Source organism: Sorex fumeus, unplaced genomic scaffold, assembly GCF_029834395.1.
Source record: "Sorex fumeus unplaced genomic scaffold, SorFum_2.1 ptg000044l, whole genome shotgun sequence".
Classification (NCBI taxonomy): domain Eukaryota; kingdom Metazoa; phylum Chordata; class Mammalia; order Eulipotyphla; family Soricidae; genus Sorex; species Sorex fumeus.
In genome coordinates, this window is record NW_026606101.1 from 36,377,157 (window position 1) to 36,396,143 (window position 18,987).

Here is an 18,987-nt window from a genome sequence, read left to right on the forward strand (position 1 = left end):
GGAGAGAACAGATGCCCAGGAGGAAAATATCACTGAGAGTCACATAACAAAAGCATAGCATATACTGTCTTCTTGTGTCCATACAAAAAGGACATTTGGAGACTTAGACTATCACCTTCAAGGATAAATGAAAGGTGATATTTGGAAGACTCAATATGCTCCTTTGTAGAAATGACAAACATAAATATTAGTTTGAATTGCCAAAAAAAAGGATCTACCACAAGGAACTTGAGCATCTTAGAATTATGGTACGTAAGAGGATTCTGAACCCAATTCTCCTCAGTTTGAGAGTAACTGTAGATAGCAAAAGACACCATAATTGGGTTATAAGGAGTCAAAATTTTATATAGATCTCCATGGGAGGGTCACCCCTCACCCTCTCATTTGTTAATTATAAAGTAGTAAAGTAAAGGCCCTCCCATTGATCATCGATTTGCTCGAGCAGGCCCAGTAACGTCTCCATTGGAGACTTTGTTGTTACTGTGTCTGGCATATCGAATACTTTGGTAGCTTGCCGGGCTCTCCGAGAGGGGCGGAGGAATCGAACTCGGGTCAGCCATGTTGGCTGCGTGCAAGGCAGACGCCCTACCCGCTATGCTATCGCTTGTTAATTATACATCCAAATATTTGCTTCTGGTTTTCTTTGTTTGTTTCAGAGGCACACTCAGCAGTGGTCAGGGGTTACTACTAGCTCTGTGCTCAGGGATAACTGCTAGAAGGCTCTGGAAGTCATATGTGAAGACAAAGATGGAACCTGGATTGGCTACAGTGAAAGGCAAATCACCTCCCACTCAACTACCTTTATGGCCGAGGATCATCTACTTCTAGATCAATGTAGACTATGACAGATACCATTCATTGTTTTCTCCAACCAAATACTCCTCCATGTGTGCTTAAACTGGAATGCAAAAGAACCAATGCCATCAACTAGGATTTGCAGCATGCCCCAAGTCTGTAATGCAGCACTCTCAAATCTTCTCACACCTGTGAATTGTCATATGTTCTGTACTCCAGTCCACATACTAGTAGTTATAACCAAGGTGCAGACCAGTGGCTTTCAACCTTTCTTCACCTGCAGACTGACTCCTACTTGTGGGCACCTCTGTCAAACCAGAGGAGCAAGCCTCTCTCCTAACCCAATATGGCTTGGCAGCTGTTTCACAAGAATCCTTGTTCTACCTCACCAAAGCCCCAAAAGCTCCTGTTAATTAGGCAAAGAATGTGCAAGCAAAGAAAACTTTTTAATTAATTAAGTCACCACTGACAGTGCCAGATGAGCCAACTATATTCTAATCCAAACAGGAATTTCTGATGCTCTATCGTTTGTTCTAAAGGATCAAGGCACTTCCCCTCAAGTGGCCCTGATAACATTTCCTCCTTTGGAGCTGAGGCATTTTAAGAGCCCTTGTCTCCCAGTTTCTTCTTCTTTGGTTTTGTCTTTTCAGTCGTGGTCTCCACAACTACAGCAGTTTCTTCATAGGTCTCAATACTCTCAGTTGAAAACTTCTCAATGGATTCAACCACTTTCACCTTCCCACGGGCCAGATTCCGGGGGGCACTCCTCTCCAACACACAGGTGCTCACAGGCCCATGGACCTCAAATCGATCCTGCTTGACTTCAGGCCTTTCAGACTGTGATGTAGACAGTTGCTCTGGAGCAGATATGACCACTGGACAGGGCTTCTCAGACCCCTCATCCTCCTTCTGGGCAGTACATTTCACCCTGGGGCCTTCCTTCTCTTTGGCATTTAGCTCCTTCTTTTTGAAGTCTGTAGTATGCGGACTGGAAGAGTATGCACCTTCTTTATCTTGGGGATCTCCCTGCCCATTCTCCAGAAAGGTCTGGGGATGCTCGGTAGACAGTTCCCCCAGTCTACCACGATGCATAGAGCCATCCTCCATGAAAACAACCACCCTTCCTTTGGCCGGGTTGGAGAAGGAATAGAATCCAGCATCTTCATAAAGGTCATCCCTGGAGACCAACACATACCGCTCTTTGGTATGGAGGGCTGCTGGAGGCTCCGGCTCTTTGGGGCTTTTCACTCTCTCCTTGACCATCCTGCAGAGTTTCCCAAAGGCTTTGCTTATTCGTCCTCCATCAGGCACATCTTCCAGAGACTCTTCTACAATGGAAGGACTTGCCTCCTGACCCTCAGATTCAAACTCAGATTTGAATTCTTCTTTAAGTGCACCTTGCATCTGTTCTGTGCCTTTTAGACTGTCTTCTGGTTTGTGTTTAAGTATGATCTCCTTTCTTCTTGGAACATACTTGGGGAAGCCTTTTTGTCTTGGTTTTGCTGCTATTATAACCGGCATAGTCCTGGTGATCTCTATAAATAAAAAATAAATAAATTTTCGAAGTATAATTGGTAGTGACAAGAGTAAAGTAAGTAAAGTAAAGGCCCTCCCATTGATCATCGATTTGCTCGAGCGGGCCCAGTAACGTCTCCATTGGAGACTTTGTTGTTACTGTGTTTGGCATACCGAATACGTCACGGGGAGATTGCCAGGCTCTGCCGTGAAGGTGAGATACTCTCGGCAGCTTGCCGGGCTCTCCGAGAGGGGCGGAGGAATCGAATAGCGTGCAAGGCAAACGCCGTACCGCTGTGCTATCGCTCCAGCCCAGTGACAAGAGTAGGGGCAATGTATTCATTGAAATATAAGCTGTGTACAGAGATAATACAAGCAAAGCACTTGACTTACACACAGCTGACCAAGGTTTGATCCCTAGGACCCCATACAGTCTCGAGAACCCCACCAAGAAAAAGCCCTGAGCATAGCTGGGCTGCCCCAAAAACAAAAGGGAGGGGGGGGGAGAGGAGGGGAGGGGAGGGGAGGGGAGGGGAGGGGAGGGGAGGGGAGGGGAGGGGAGTTCTAGAAGTATGATCTGGCATGGCCTGAATTACTCCAGGCATGATGAGAATAAAATCAAGTCATGCGATAGCTCCCTCTCCCACAAGTATTCCAAGACAAATAAATAACAACACCCAGAATTTGTCCTTTTTCTGAGTTATTTCATTTAACCTGATATCATCCAGTTTCATCCAAGTGAATTGGATGATTTCATCCTTCCTAATAGCTGCAGAGTATTCCACTGTGTCTATATACCACACCTTCATTATCCATTCATCTGCCATGGGCATCTGGGTGGATACTACATCCAAGCTAGTGCTGAAATGAATAGTGATGTGTGTATGTCCTTCTGAATGAACGTTTTTGTGTCTTGGGGATAGATATCAAGAAATGGAATTGCTGGGTCATATGATAGCTCTGTTGACATTTTTGTGAGAAATCTCCACATACTAAGTTATAGAACTGAGAATGGGTAGGGAGAAAGAGGCAGACAGGGACTGGAGCAATAGTACAGTGTGTAGGGTAATCACTTTACATCTCCAGCACCCCATATGGTCCCCAGAGTCCTAACAGGAGTGATCTCTGAGTGCAGAGACAAGTTAGCCCTAGGCCTCCCTGGGTGTGGCACAAAAACAAACAAAATATGTGTTTGTTAAGGAGAGAGGGTGGGGAGTGAGAGGGAGCCTGAGGACCCTGATGGAGTATTTATTACCTTTCCCACTTGGGAGAGAGCTGAAGTTAGATCCAAGACTCTGAGCAAACATGGAGACTGGAGTTTCAAGGAAAGTGGAGCTCAGCCTGGAAGAGAGCACAAGAAAGTGGGGTTAGGTCAACATTTTAGAGACAACCAAATTAGAGGGCTGGAGAAGGTAGGGTGCTTGCCTTGCTGACTCAGTTTCAATCTCCATAGGGTCCCTCCAAGCCCTTCAAAAGTGACCCCTGAGCACCGAGCCAGGAGTAAGCTCTCAGGACCACTAGCATCTGCCTGTGGGGCAGGCTTTAGTAGTGGTGAAAAAATTCAAAATAATGGTGGAAGGAAGGGGTAATGGCAGTAGAGTTGGTGTTGAAATATTGAATGTAATCAATTACTGTGAAAAACTTTATGAAAATAAAGTTGAAATAAAACAAATCATAAAGTTGAAATAAAACAAATCAACAAAAGAGACATACAGTAAGCTTTTTATGTAATCTTCTCTCCAACACAAAATTTTTCACAAAGACATTTAAATGCCAGTTCAAGAACTATTTTTATAAATGTGCACACAATATGTGACATAAATACTTCAGAATTATGTATGGTACACTGACCATAACTAGAGAAAAAAGAAGATGGCTTTCTATTGTTAAACATTTGAGTACTCTCAGGCAAAATCGAATACCCCAAAGAAGGAAAGAACTGCTCTTTGTGGAGTACTTTTAGGTTCTTCTTTTGAAGTCAATCTAAAACTCCTTCAAATCAGAAATATTAAATAGAAAAATCATAACTTAATAAAAAATAATCAGTCTTTCCATAAGGTACCTATTCCCATGCTGTTCTCTGGTATCTACCAACAAGGGTATGGCATCAATATAGTCGATCTTAGCATAGACAATGTTGTAGGTTTCAATATTAACAATATGGGCAGAAATGCACATTTTCTATATACTAGTATGTGTATAGATATATCATGTACATATTGATGCAAATGTATATGTGAAGTATATATAGATGATACAGATACACACATAAGGTGAGGGAGTAGCTACAACACAGAGGTTCCAAATGTATTTGGCTTAATGCTCCTTTTCAGTAAAGTAACTCAGTGACTCCCCAAATCCACCTTCTTTAAGAAAAGAGAAAGTGGTCAACTGCACCTGAGGCTAATACCCCCTAGATTATTTTAATGCCCCACTCCAGGAAAATTTTGGGAAATACTGGTTTAGGAAATGAAGTTGTACCTGCAGATATCACAGTGACACTAGCAATCGTAACATCAATGACCTCTAAGCACTTGTTGAGGACCAGAACTGTGCTAACCAACCTATATGCTAAGTTATTTACATCTCAGAGGGCCTGTGGGACAAATGGCCTTGACAGCAAGGCCATTCCTCATTACCCTAGTTAAAATCTCAAATACCACATCGCCTATAACCCTGGATCTCTCCTCTCTTCCCTCACCATAATTTACTTCCAAAGTACTTGTCCTATGTTGTCCTAATACCTCTATTACAAATTCATCCATTATCTATCTCCCCAACCAGCACTCAAGTTCCACAGTCATATACTTTTGTTTTTCATTCCCTGCCACATCCACCCTGTCCAGGACTGTGCCTGACACAAAGTAGGCACTCAGCTAATACTTGTGGAATCTGTGCCCAGATGAAGAAACCAGGCATTCTCTCAACTTCCCCCACTGACCACACCTGCTGCCTTCATTCTCAATGATCCGATGATATCGGTCCAGCTCATTTTTCAGGGTCTGCTGGGCAACCACCAGCTGCTGACACTCATAGGAAGACTTCTCCAGGACCTTCTCCATCTCTTCAATTTCCTTGCGCAGGGATTCTATCTGTTCATTATAGAGCTGTATCTCATCGTCGTAACACTCATGAGCATCTTTAATAGCTTGTTCCAAGGTTTCTGTCTGTGGACAAAGACATAAATGTAAGAAACCCATCCCTCAATTTCCCCCAGAACACAGACCTGGCAGGACTGTCTGTGTCAAGTTCATTCAAGTTCATTCGTTTAGTCTGTAGTCAGCTTCTTTTTCAGCAATGAATCATGCTGGAATCCTTAAGCTAAAGACGAGTGTGAAAAACTGAGCTCCTTCTCCTTATACCAGCATCACACCCTTCAAAATTGGTTCTTAACAGAACCCATCCGAAAGGCAATCTGTAGCTGACAAAACCAGAATTAAGATAATTAAGATACTGTTGTCTAGGAATGACATTTACAATTCAAAAATAATAATTGTATTATTCACACTTCAATGAGCTAGTATAAATCTGATAGCCAAAAAATGACTAAAATATCTACTTATGCATATAATATGCTATTCTTAAAATATTTTATAAAAGAATTTTAAATGTTTATTTTTATAAGATGATGTTTCCCTATTTATGATGGTTTATTATTAAGGAAGTTATTCCAACTTTCTCCTGATTTTTGGTCAAGTAGAGTAATGTGTGTGTATCTGTGTGTGTGTACTTGTGTACAAATAAAATAAATTTAGTGGGATGGAGAGATAATACAATAGGGGGGGGTGCACTTGATTTGCACATGGCCAACCTGGATTCAATCCCCAGCACCTCATATGGTATCTTTATCCTGATCAGGAATGATCTCTGAACACAGAACCAGGAGTAAGTGCTGACTACTGCTGGGTATGAGCCAAAAACCAAATAAAGGTTTTTTTTTTTAAAAAAAAAAGTCTAAATAACTTTAAAGAAATATTTTATGTATAATGCAGAACAAGTAAAAATTAAGGTAGGAAATAAAAAAGAGGAAGCCTGGCAATCTCCTTAGAAGGTGCACAATGCCCGAAGACCCACATGTGTGCATATTTTCAAATTTAGTATTGGGAGTTAGAATCTCATTTTCCCTAGGAGAAGAAGATCTAAACTGTTGTCCTCAAAACCAAAATAAACCATCAAAACTACTTCTGCCTAAATCAGCCTTGCTCACACTTCCAAGTACACTGTAACTACCTGAGGATGTTGCTAAGTGGAGATTCTAATTCAAGGGGTCTGCATAGGATCACAGGTTCTGCACTGAGAGTGGGACATACATCTGACTGTTCTCAGGGCTTACTCCTGGCTCTGTGCTCAGGGATCACTCCTGCTGGGACTCAGGGATCCATACACAGTGCTGAGGATTGAAGCCAGGTTGGCCAATGCAAGGCAAGCACTTTGTCTCCGGTCCAAGTTTCTGCATTTCCCACCAGGTCCTGGGTGATACTCAGGGCAGTACTCACTGGATCACATATTTTGTCTGGAGGACTAGACAGACAACTTGAACTCAATTTCTTACACATCTGTGATGGCATGGGCATGTCGGACCATCTAGAGCAGAGGTTTCAGATTTATTTGGGCCTAATATCCTCTTTTCAGAAAAAAAAATATTATTCATCTCTCCCTAGAAAGTTTATCCTCTTCTTTCAAAGAGAAAGAAAAAGAACAAACAGAATATGCTATACCAAATGAGAGGCTGACGCTGCCTCCCTGCACCCGACTCTGCCATCTGCCTAACACCCAGCCTTGTAGCTGTCCCTGGGAAAGACTGATCTAGATATTGACTTTGGAGGTCACTCCCAGTGCTCTAGCTACAGATAGTGCTGGTGATCAAATCCTGGCCTCTGAGTCATCTCTCTGGCTCCACGATGATATTCTCATGACAATCTAGTTCTTCTATTTATTTATAGATGTAACCTAGAAGAGTAGCAAGAAAAGTTTTTAGAGTTGAAAACTTGACTTACTATGTTTTCAATAAGTTATGTGGGAAGGAGACACGAATAGAGGAGAAGGTAGAGGAGGAGGAGAATAGAACAAAAGGGTGGGAGAAGGGAAGGGAAGAGGAGTGGAGGGGAGGGAAGGGAAGGGAAGGAGAGGGGAAGTGAGGGAGAGGTGAGGGGAGAGGAGGGAAGGGAAGGGAGGAGAGGGAAGAGAAGGGAGGGGGAGGGAAGGGAAGTGCCAAGAGCATACAAAGAAAGTGAAAAGGCCTGGGGTGCTGGCGGAAGTCCCAGAAGGTTTCTAGGGGGCAGTGAGCTGGCCCTGCATACTGAAGAAGGACAAGCATCTTCAGGAAAAAAAGTAACAAGCAAGAAACAGGTTCTGTGAACTGCAGGGGGAGTTCAGGGGAAGAAAAAGGGAAGAAAGGCTGACACACGAGGGCACTTTCAGAAGGGCAGGCAAAAGGACACTAGGCAAATGCTTTAATGCCACCCCTTTATTTAAATAATAATAATAATAATAATAATAAAGCTAATAATATGAGGCAAGGAGCTCGGCACTCCTGCTACTTTCACTCCCTTGTAGTTGAGATTGCTAAGGAAATGATCACCCTCCCCCCCCCCCCCCCGCCCCCACTATGTTCCTACAGGTCAACATAAATAAGGAGCCTGCAAAACAAGCAAAAAGGAGGCAAGTCCCAAACAGGTGTCAGCCTGCTGCTTCTCTCTGCCTTGGGACAGAGACCCTGAACTCCGTGTTTCACCTACAGTGCTTGCATCTCCTCCCCCAAATAAAACAAGCCACGTGTAGCATGGAGGGTGCGGGAATGAGCACGCCCGGCCACCCTGTCCCCGAGAGTACACTCAGACTCCATATACAAACCAACCACTCAGGGGCCCTGCTTGGAACAACTCTGTGGCCCCGTTCTGCTAGTCACCCCGGCTCTTGTGTTCACACTGGCATCAGAACAAAGACCCCTGGCCTGTGCCCCAGAACACCACACACATAGAGGGTGTGGACTCCGCAGCTGCTTGAGCCTCATTTTGAGCAAGGGGGTTCTGAGTCTCTGCTGGGACCAGAGACGTTCTGGTTTCTGTCTGTTCTTCCTGTTAGACTGGGAATAGCCAAGGATAAGAGTGCTGTCATGCTCTGCTCAGGTTGAATTTGGCAGAAAAAAATTAAAAGAAAGACTCAGCCCAGGCCACCCCTGACAGGAGCAGGTGCCATCCGTCCACCTGTTCCCCAGGAAGCCAGGTGGCTGCCATCTTCCAGAATTCAATGAAAAACCCAGGTACAGGCCAGCAGTGATGACACACGCCAGGTGTCATGGCATAGGGGGAGGATCCAGTCCTCCCTTGCCCCAGTGGAACCCTGAGATGATGCCCACAAACAACCCCTGGCTACTTATTAAGCTCCTTAACGGCCATGATCCCAGAGACACAAACGAATCTCAGAACCAAGCACCTCTTGGTAGAAATCTCTCCAGACCCTAATTATTAAAATTTTAGAATTCCAGACATCATATGCTACTCATAGCCAGCAATACAAAACAAAATAACATTGCCTTTTCTGCAGGTGTGTGTGTTGGGGGAAAATTCCAAATAATAATGGTGGGACTGCTGTCAAAATACTGAATGTATTCAAAGTAGAGAAAGAGAGAGAGAGAGTAATGTGGAAATTTTCTGCCACACAGGCAGGGATAGGGGTGGGATGGGGGGTGTACTGAAGTTTTTGGTGGTGGAAAATGTGCACTGATCTAGGGATGAGTGGTTGATCATTGTATGACCGATACTAAAACATGAAAGATTTGTAACTGTTCTCACGGTGAGTCAATAAATTAATTTAAAAAAATCAGCCCAGGTAAACAGGAACCTAGACGATGTCACCTTGGAACCCAATCTGATGAAGTGACTTCCTGCCTCTCCCCTCCTAGTCCCCCTGATTCCTCTGCATCCAAGGTCATTTAGGGGGTGGGGAAGGTGTGTATTTGAGCCACACCCAGCAGTGCTCAGGGCTTACTCCTGCTCTGCACTCGGGGATCACTCCTGGTGGGGATCAAGGGACCAAATAGGGTGCCAGGGATCAAATCCAAGTTGGCCACATGCAAGGCAAACCTCCTGTTCACTGTACTATCTCTCTGGCGCCCAAGGTCACTTTATAAAAAGGAAGCAATCAAGTACCCCTGTCTTACCAAACTCTAACACTAGATGGTGCTAAGTGACCTTCAGGAGGAGACATGTTACTTTTTGACTCTGAGTTATGAAAGGCGTGACTTCCAGAGACTCCCGGATGGATGCAATTTTAACATACAAAAAATGCCTGTTCTTTCTCTTCCTCCTGTAAGCAGAGCCATCTGCAGAGGGTTTGTGAATGCTCTGTGATCAGAGCCACCGGCCTCCATCCTGGGACCATCCCTTCTGTTCTTGGACTAGTGTTTTCAAACTTGTGCCTGCAGAACCAACCAAAGGCTATGAAAGCCCAGCCCAGAGTTCCCAAGGCAGCAGGGCTGAGAGGGGCCTGTGCATTTTCTGTTTGTGTCTGTCTGCTTGTTTGGCGTGGAAACACCTGGTGTGGTGCTCAGGGCTTACTCCTGGTTCTGGACTCTGGGATCACCCCTGCGGGGACTAAGGGACCATAGGAGTGTCAGAGATCAAACCTGAGTGAGTCACATGCAGGGCAAAGCCCTGACCACTGGACTATTGCTCTGACCCCAAGGGCCTGTGTATTTGTATTTTTCTGACAAGTTTCTGGGTAATGCTGCTTGGTCTTGGGCCAGACCTTAAGACTCTGCTATGGGAGGTTCTGTTAGGTTGGTTGGTTGTTTCTGGGTTTGGGTGCCACACCTGAGAGTGCTCCAGGCTGGTTTACTCCTGGCTGGTAGGGCTTGGGGTATCATATGTGGGTCAGGCCCATGAAAGGTCACTGTCCTACCCACTCAACACCCTCTCCCCAGCTCCCCTGAAAAGCAAAAGTCAAGAATAGCTGCCTAACAAAGACTGAACACAATCACTGCTGTTTGTGAAGATGAGGGGAGCCACCAACCAAAGACAGTGGGCTGCCAGCCCACCACCAGCAAACAGTCTCGATCCCTCTGCAACACAAAAAATGAATCCCAGCAGAAATATATTGGGAGTATGGTGCCACCAACAAGTCAACCTGTACCTGTGAGGTGAGTGTATCAGCAGCCTGATGGTGACTCCAGGCTTCCTGATACCCTAAAATTGCTGCTGTGCCTCTGGCCAGAACCCAACAACTTGAGAGCAAATTTTCTGATATATTAAATGTCCAAAAGTTAGGTATGTGGGAGCCATGCCCACAAACCACCTTCACTCAGCTTTAGAGACCCATAAATTAATCTCGAAAGAGATTAAAAGCTTCAGTTAATCTCGGACCCACACATGGCAAACAGACTGGAGTAAATAGGAGGAGGGCAGTTCATCCTGGTACCCACTCAAGCAGAGCCCCTGGCAGCCGCTTGCTTCCACAATCCAAAATCGCCGCCATACCCCCAGCCTGACTCCATCTCAGGACAGACCTCACCGAGATATAATCTGCTGAAAATTCTGGTATGTGGATTTTGTGACTGAAATTTCCAGGGTTTCTGGAGTCAGAATGGGCTATCTTCTCCCACCTCCCTGTACTTCTGGAAGCCTCTGCAGTCATATCCACACCCCAAAGCTGCCACCAGTTAAAAAGCTATTCCAGCCTTACAATCCTGACAAAAATTCTGAATGCCCTGAATAAATAAACACAATGATCTCTTAGTACCTATATTGAAAACCATAAAGCACAAAAAAATAGAGGGAGGCTAGGAGTGAAGAGGGAAATGGGGGACACTGGTGGTGGGAAATGTACATTGGTAGAGGGATGGGTATTGGATCATTGCATGACTGAAACCCAATTATGAACAGCTTTGTGATGATCTATCTCACAGATATTCAATAAAAATTTTTTTAAAAAGTAATGGGGAGTTCATGTCTGCTTCAGTCAGCTAAATCAGTGGCTTAAGAAATAACAGTACTCCTACATTATTATAAGACTGAGATGTAGATAGTCTAGAATGAGACTTCTAGAATGAGACCAGAAGCAGATTGTTCCCACTAGAAGCAGAATCTCCAGATAAGGAGATATAGGCGGACCAATGCCTTATCTCAGCATTAAAGACCTCCCCAGGCAGAGAGTCCAATCAAACTGCTCCAAATTATCACTTATAAAACTGGGAGAGCAGAGGAGCACTGTTTAAAGTCCTATGTCTGCACTTACACCATAGCAGCACAGCTAATTCAGGCACACCTCTGGGTTCCAGAGCACCACAACAATGTGGCAATAAAGCAAATGACATAAATTTTTTGGTTTCTTGGAGTCTAAAATTTATGTTTTCGTGATACTGCCATCTATTGAGTTTGCAACATCACTGTCTTTTTTAAAAAGTACCCCAACAGGAGTAAACTTTATGGCAGAGTTCACCATGAGATGTGGTCCCAAAACCCAAATATACGTGTGTGTGTGTGTGTGTGTGTGTGTGTGTGTGTGTGTGTATACATACATATTTGGGTTTGGGGTCACATCCAGCAGTGCTCAGGGGTTACTTCTGGCTCTGCACTCAGGAGTCCTTCTGTAGGTGCTTGTGAGACCAGGGATTGAACTCAGGTCAGCCATGTGCAAGGCACCCTACCTGCTATAATATCATTCCAGCAGTCCTCAAAAAAACTTTTAAATGCATACCTTCATTTTTAAATACTAACTGTCTATCTAACTGTCCTCCTGTTGTTAATCAATTTGCTCTAGCAAACAATAATGTCTCCATTGTGAGACTGTGTCTGGCATATCGAATACGCCACGGTTAGCTTGCCAGGTTTTGCCTTGTGGGCGAGATACTCTCAGTAGCTTGCCGGATTCTCCGGGAGGGGCAGAGGAATCGAACCCGGGTCAGCCAGGTCGGCCGCGTGCAAGGCAAACACCCTACCTTCTGTGCTATCACTCCAGCTCTGCAAAAAAATATTGCTAACTCTCATCAGAGTCTTCAGCAAATTCTGATCTTTCTGCTGGTGGAGATTGAAGAAAAATGTAATGTCTTGATTTCTGAGGCATCTTCAGTGTTTCTACTCCATTGAGAAATAAGACAAACACAAAAACAAACAAATAGGACTACTCAGATTTCAAAACTTCTGTACTGTTAAAGAAACTGTCATTAAAACAAAAACGCACCCTAGTGAATGGGAGAAAACGTTTACATACCATACATCTGAAAAAGAGCTAATATCCTAGGTATGTAAAGCACTCACAAAACTCAACTAACTCCCTCCCTCTCTCTCTCTCTCTCTCTCTCTCTCTCTCTCTCTCTCTCTCTCTCTCTCTCTCTCTCTCTCTCTCTCACACACACACACACACATAAACAAAAAGGGAGAAGAACTGAAAAGACACTAGCTGAAAAGAGACACAGAAGTGGTCAAGAGGTATGTGAAAATGTTTTGACATCACTCCTTACCAGGGACACAACTTAAAACAGCAATGAAGTACCACCTCACACCAGTGAGAACAGTCTATATCAAAGAGGTCAAAACAACTGGTGCTGGGCAGGAATGTGGGGAAAATGAAACCATCATTTACTCTTGGATTGTAAAATGGTTCAGTCTCTGTGGAAAACGGTATGCTTTTTTTCTCAAAAAAAAATAATAAAATGGGGGTAAGGCGCATATAATAGGAGGTAAAGTGTATACTCAGCTGACCTGGGTTCACTTCTAAACATCCCATATGGTCCCCAGAGCACTGCCAGTAGTGACTCCTGAGCACAGAGCAAAAAGTTAATTCTGAGCACCACGTGGTGTGACCGAAAAGAAAGAAAAAAAGCTAGCCAATGATCCAGCAGTTTAACTGCTTGGCATCTAACAAAAACACTACTTGGAAAATCCATAGGCATATGTATGTCTGGTGCAGCACTATTTACACTAAGCAAGACTGGAGAATAACTGAAATGCCCAATACAGGTGAGTGGTAGTAAAGTGGTGATATCTACAAATGATGGAATACTACTCAACAATAAAATAAAATCTGCCATTTTGCTACAACATGGATGAAACTAAAGAAACACAGCAAGAGAATAAACAACATCCAGTGAAAACAGAGTCGGATTCTGACAGCAGAACTGAGATTACTGAGCTCAGGCTGAGGGGTGAGCAGGTGGAAGAACAGGGGCTGCCAGCAAAACAGAACTAGAGCGTATAGAGAAACACTGGCACTTTGGTGGTGGGTGTGGTGCAGAAACGTTGCACACCTAAAACACAAGCAATTACACTATTATAAACTAGAAAGCATTAATTAAAAAAATTATATCCAAATATTCAAATGAAAATGCAGTGTCTACAAGGAGCAATAAAGTTGGGTGTGAAGGAAAAACAAAGTATGCCTGTATAACTTTATTTCATGACATTCTCCCAAATTTATTTAAAATAAGCATATAAATTACCATACAGGAAATGATTTGATAATATCAGTGGGGATATGTGATATTATGAGAACCAGAGAACCAGTGGTCTGATTCCATCCTTAGCACTGCTTTGGCACCCCAAGCACTGCCTGCTTCTGTGCTCAGAAGTGACCCCTGGCAGTGTTTTTGGCACCATATGCAGTGCCAAGGACCTGGATGAGCGGCAGAGAAGTGTCTTACCCACTGGACTATCTCTCCAGCGCTGATTGGTAGCATTTTGCTTGTTTTGTTTTGTTTTTAGTTTGGGGGCATATGTGGTGCAGGGGGACCATTCGTGGTTGGCCACATGCAATGCAAGTGCCTGATAGCTGCACTATCACTCCAGTTCCCGAGTTGGTAAAGGTAAAGGTAAAGGCCCTCCCGTTGATCGTCGATTTGCTCGAGCGGGCCCAGTAACGTCTCCATTGGAGACTTTGTTGTTACTGTGTCTGGCATATCGAATACTCTCGGTAGCTTGCCGGGCTCTCTGAGAGGGGCAGAGGAATCGAACTCGGGTCGGCCATGTTGGCCGCGTGTAAGGCGAACGCCCTACCCGCTGTGCTATCGCTCCAGCCCCGAGTTGGTAATATTTTAAAAACTATTTCTATAAATTGGTTATCCTTTCATTAAATGTACTTTCATTTCATGCCTTTAACGTTTTTCTGAGAAAGAATCCAGGGACTTCACTATACTGTCAGCAGGGAGCCTATCATGGAAAAAGATGTTCAAGATCCGAATTTAGAGCAACAGCCTCAGAGGAAGTCTAGAAATTCTTTTTCCATAGTAGCTGCAGGTGGTGACAAGTGAACAAGACAGCTTTATTGTCAGAAATTATTTCCCTCCTTTATGAGATATCTTATTTTTCTATTCTACAAGCACATGTGTACATAGGAAGAGAAGTCAGGTTTTCGACCTGGAACTGGAAATTACCATATCAGGCTGGGCTCTTACATCTTCCTCAATATCTAGGACAGAACTTTTCAACTTTAATGCATGGTCATCAGAGAACTACATTTTACCTTGACAGTCAAATGAATCACAAATATGTATGCTTGTGTGCATATATCTGATATCTGAACACGTACCTATTTAAACACATAAACGTATATCTTTAAAATAAGATTTCAAAAATATCTTTTCACTTGTCATGCACTTCATTCTTTCTTATTCTGCCCTAGGCTAGTGTTATCCAATTATTTTATGACAACCCATTCAGCTCAATTCATTTTACAACCCAATAATAAAGGAGTTCTAACCAGAGATGGGTTTAGAAAACGATGTCTCTATATTTATATTGGAACTGGTGACTATTTCTCCAATATCACTCTCTCTCTCTCTCTCTCTACTACACACCCCAGTAAGTATATGCACATATGTATGTACACATAAACACAAGTGTATGGATGTTTGCACTACATAGACACATACGAACATGCACACATATATACATGCATGCACACATGCCGATATATATGCATGCGCGCGTGCACACACAACACCCCCTCCTTCTATTCTTTAAGGGTCTCAGAAAAAAACAAAGTTCCAAGTATCCAAAAATGTTACCTCTGATCCTTGACTGAGGGTTTGTCACATAAGAAAGATGAGTTTTATGGGCAGTCCAACTCTTTTATAAAGCTGGAGCAATAGCACAGCGGGGAGGGTGTTTGCCTTGCACGCGGCTGACCTGGCCGACCCAGGTTCGGTTCCTTTACCCCTCTCAGAGAGCCCGGCAAGCTACCGAGAGTATCTCACCCGCATGGCAAAGCCTGGCAAGCTTTCCATGCATATTCAATATACCAAACACTGTAACTAGTGTCACAATGGAGACGTTACTGAGCCCGCTAGAGCAAAATCGATGAACAACGGGAGGACAGTGACAGTTGTTTTTTTACCTTAAGGAACAATCACTAGACCCTGGTTTGCTTGCCGGGGGCCAATGAGAGTTGTTGTCCCAAGGAGCTGTGTGTACATGATGGGGCGGAAATAAAATATCTAAACTCTGAAGATTCCAGAGATGAGATCCTGAGCAGTTTTGGAGGAAACTGACTACTCACAAAGTGTACCCCATTTCACTGTGACTTTGGAGGGAAAATGCTGTGGTTATGAGATAGAGACAAAGTAACATATAATAGGCACTGGTGATGGGATAGAGAAAACGTAACATGAAGTGCAAATGAGGTCTTCTGGAGAAATATTTTTTTACAATTTTTTGTTATCATGTTCTAAAAGCTGTAAAAGCTAATGCCAATTTATTTTCGCATTTGGAAATGCTGTTCCTGACTGTATGAAGACACAGTATTTTATGCACATTGGAATGGTCAGGAGTAAATAAATCCTTGAAAGAATCAAGGGGGATAAAAATAGAAAGTTGATTAACCAAGAAGTCATGAATTAGGATTGGATGTTGCTGTTTAGTTCTTACATCTAACAGGTGTGTAGATAGAAAAGCGAGCTACAAATCCTAAGGAGAGGCGAACAACAGCACAGCAGTTCTTTCAAAGGTTTGTAATCCAATCCCAAAGGAGAGATTTTAGGTCATGAGAAGGCAAAGGGAAAATAAAGATTTGAACAAGTGTAAGTAAAATCCCAGCATGTGTCCATTTACTTATTAATGTTTTTACAAAATACAACCTGGAAAAAAGCAAGTGGAATTTATAGAAATTGGAATCACCTGCCTATTGGGATGTCTCTGAAAGGCTAAATATAGCATAACCCATTGCCTACATCGTCCCAGGATATTTCCAACTTGGGCATGAAAATCCTACATCCTGGGAAACCCATAACTCTGGAGGAATTTGGAACAACTGGTACCCTACTCAGAATACCCCATTTCTAAATCAGAGTTCTGGGTACACAGGTGTGGTATATGTGCAGGAACTTGCTGAGCTGGATACCTATGTACTTTGCAGCATATACTGGTACCAGGATAAAAAGTGTTCTGAAAGCTGATTCAAACTGAGACATAAGGGCCAGAGCAATAGTACAGCATTTGGGGTGTTTCCCTTGCATGTGGCCAACCTGGGTTTGATCCCCAGCGTTCCATATGGTCCCCTGAGGATAGTGAGGAGTAATTCTGAGTGCAGAGCCAGGAGTAAGTCCTGAGCACCATTAGGTGTGGCTCAAAAACAAACAAAAAAACATTAGACATGAATGCCCATGGTGGGGCAGTGAATGAGGGGATGAGCTGTACCTGGGTCTGAAGCTCAGTTCGCTGCACCTGAAGGGCAGAGAGCACCTCCTGGGACTCTTGCAATTCACTCTGCAAAGCAGCCACTTCCTGTTCAGTTACAGACTTTTCCTGTGCAAAACAAAAGAAAACAAAAATAGTAGTTACAATACTCGCATATGACTGGCCGAGGGATGGGTACACGAGCATTGTATGACTGAAACAAGCACGAAAATTTGTAAGTGTAGATCAGGTGATTAACTAATAAAAAATTATTTAAAAAAACTCGTATATGCTTAGCAAGAGCAAAAATGGTAAGCCCTATTATGTTTGTACGCCCTCCTAATAATTCATATGGTGAAACCCAAACCCAAGATGATCTTTGGGGGATAATTGAGAGCATTAGAGTAGGACCAGTTCAACAGAGAGGAAGAAGCATATATCAAAGAAAAGGCCTGTGAGGACATGATGGGTAAGCAACTGCCTGCAGGTCAGGTGATGCGTCCTTACCAGGAACTTAATCTGCTGGAACCCTGATCTTGGACTTCAGCTTAGAGAAGTATGAGAAATAGATGGCTGTCAACTGAGATTTCGGTCTGCGTAATTTGTTACAGCAGCCCCAGCTGACTAAGACATGCCACTGCTGATGCCTTTTCCTGAGCCATCAAATGTGTGAGTGGGAGATCTAGGGACCTTTTCTCTGCAGCTTCCTATTCACCTTAAATCCTGCCCTCACACCAGCCTGCAAAAAGCTTCTAGCCAAGTGTGTGTGACCCCTGATTATCAAAACAACAAAGGGAAGAGAATAGGGAAGAATGAAGACTTTTAGAAAAGCTACCTTGTGAACTAGCCACCAACCCTCTCAACATTTCACTGGGGCTGGGGGTGTGGCCTCCACTGTAGGGGGCATGGCCTCCTCAAAAGTGGGCATGGCCTTCTGTGAGGCCAGCAGCCTCAGTGAAATTTCCCACTCCCAGCACGCTTGACTCACATCCCAACCTTCATCACCTAATTCTGTGGAAAATGCCCTTGATGCCTCAAACACAATATGACAATAAACCACTGGCGTACCCCAATTCCAACAAAAGACCATTGTACGCAAGAAGCTGTAGAAGCCCACTACTAAAGAACACCTCCTCCAATGCTTCACTAGATACCTATCATAAATCACAGAATAATGTCTGAAAGGAAAGACATTCTAGAAGGGGAGAAGGTTGACCACCATCCAACGAACCTATTCAGAATCATTTCCCTCAATAAGAGGGAACAGTGCTGGTGAACTTGAAGGTTTTACCTCTATACAACCACAACAGCGTGAAGAAACAGTGCAAAACTCCATTACAAGGAGAGGACGAAGAGTCCCGAATCCTCAACAGGGGTTACCCACAAATACGATCTCTCCAATAAAGAATTACGAGATGAAATACTGAGGATGTTCAAAGAACTCAAAGAATCAATGGAGCAGACATCCAGAAAATTAAAGGAGAAATGAAAGAAACAGTGGATCGGATAGTCAAGAAAATACGGAAAGAAATGAGAGCAGAAATAAAAATGCTACAAAAAAGAAGCGTCACAAATAAAGGATTTGGTAGATGAAATACAAAACTCAGTGGGTGCCCTCAACAGTAGAATGACTACAGCTGAAGATAGGATCCGTGAGCTTGAAGATGAGTGGCAGAAATTGTATAGGCAAAAACAAACAATGGGGAAAGACCTCAAAATAGCTCTAAGGCGAATCAGAGACCTAGGGGATGACGCCAAGAGGAACAACATTAGAATCATCGGAGTACCAAAAGAAAAGGGAGGCAACTCCAATGAAAAAGCCACAGTGAAAGAAATCATTGCTGAAAAGTTTCCAGAGTTAAAGAATACAGACAACCAGATCCAAGGAGCCAGACAGGTGCCAGCTAAAAGAGACCCTAATAAAAACACTTCAAGGCATATCATAGTCAGAATGATTGATGCCATGGATAGAGACACAAAACTTCAAGCAGCAAGATCAAATAAGGAAATCACATACTTAGGAGCACCCCTCAGATTTACAACAGACCTATCAGAGAAAACCCTCCAAGCC

The 18,987-nt window shown here is 43.6% G+C and overlaps 1 protein-coding gene across 1 annotated transcript in view; it reads right to left on the reverse strand.

The window, feature by feature from the left end:
• Positions 1 to 1,377: 1,377 nt before the first annotated feature.
• BFSP1 (beaded filament structural protein 1) overlaps positions 1,378 to 18,987 on the reverse strand; it is a 47,369-nt gene continuing 29,759 nt past the window's right edge. The window contains exons 4-7 of the mRNA XM_056121354.1: positions 16,938 to 17,045; positions 5,257 to 5,477; positions 3,566 to 3,651; positions 1,378 to 2,330 (exon numbers count right to left, since the gene is read on the reverse strand). Of these exons, the coding sequence (XP_055977329.1) occupies positions 1,396 to 2,330; positions 3,566 to 3,651; positions 5,257 to 5,477; positions 16,938 to 17,045 (1,350 nt within the window). The 3' untranslated portion in view covers positions 1,378 to 1,395. The remainder of the gene's footprint in view (positions 2,331 to 3,565; positions 3,652 to 5,256; positions 5,478 to 16,937; positions 17,046 to 18,987) is intronic.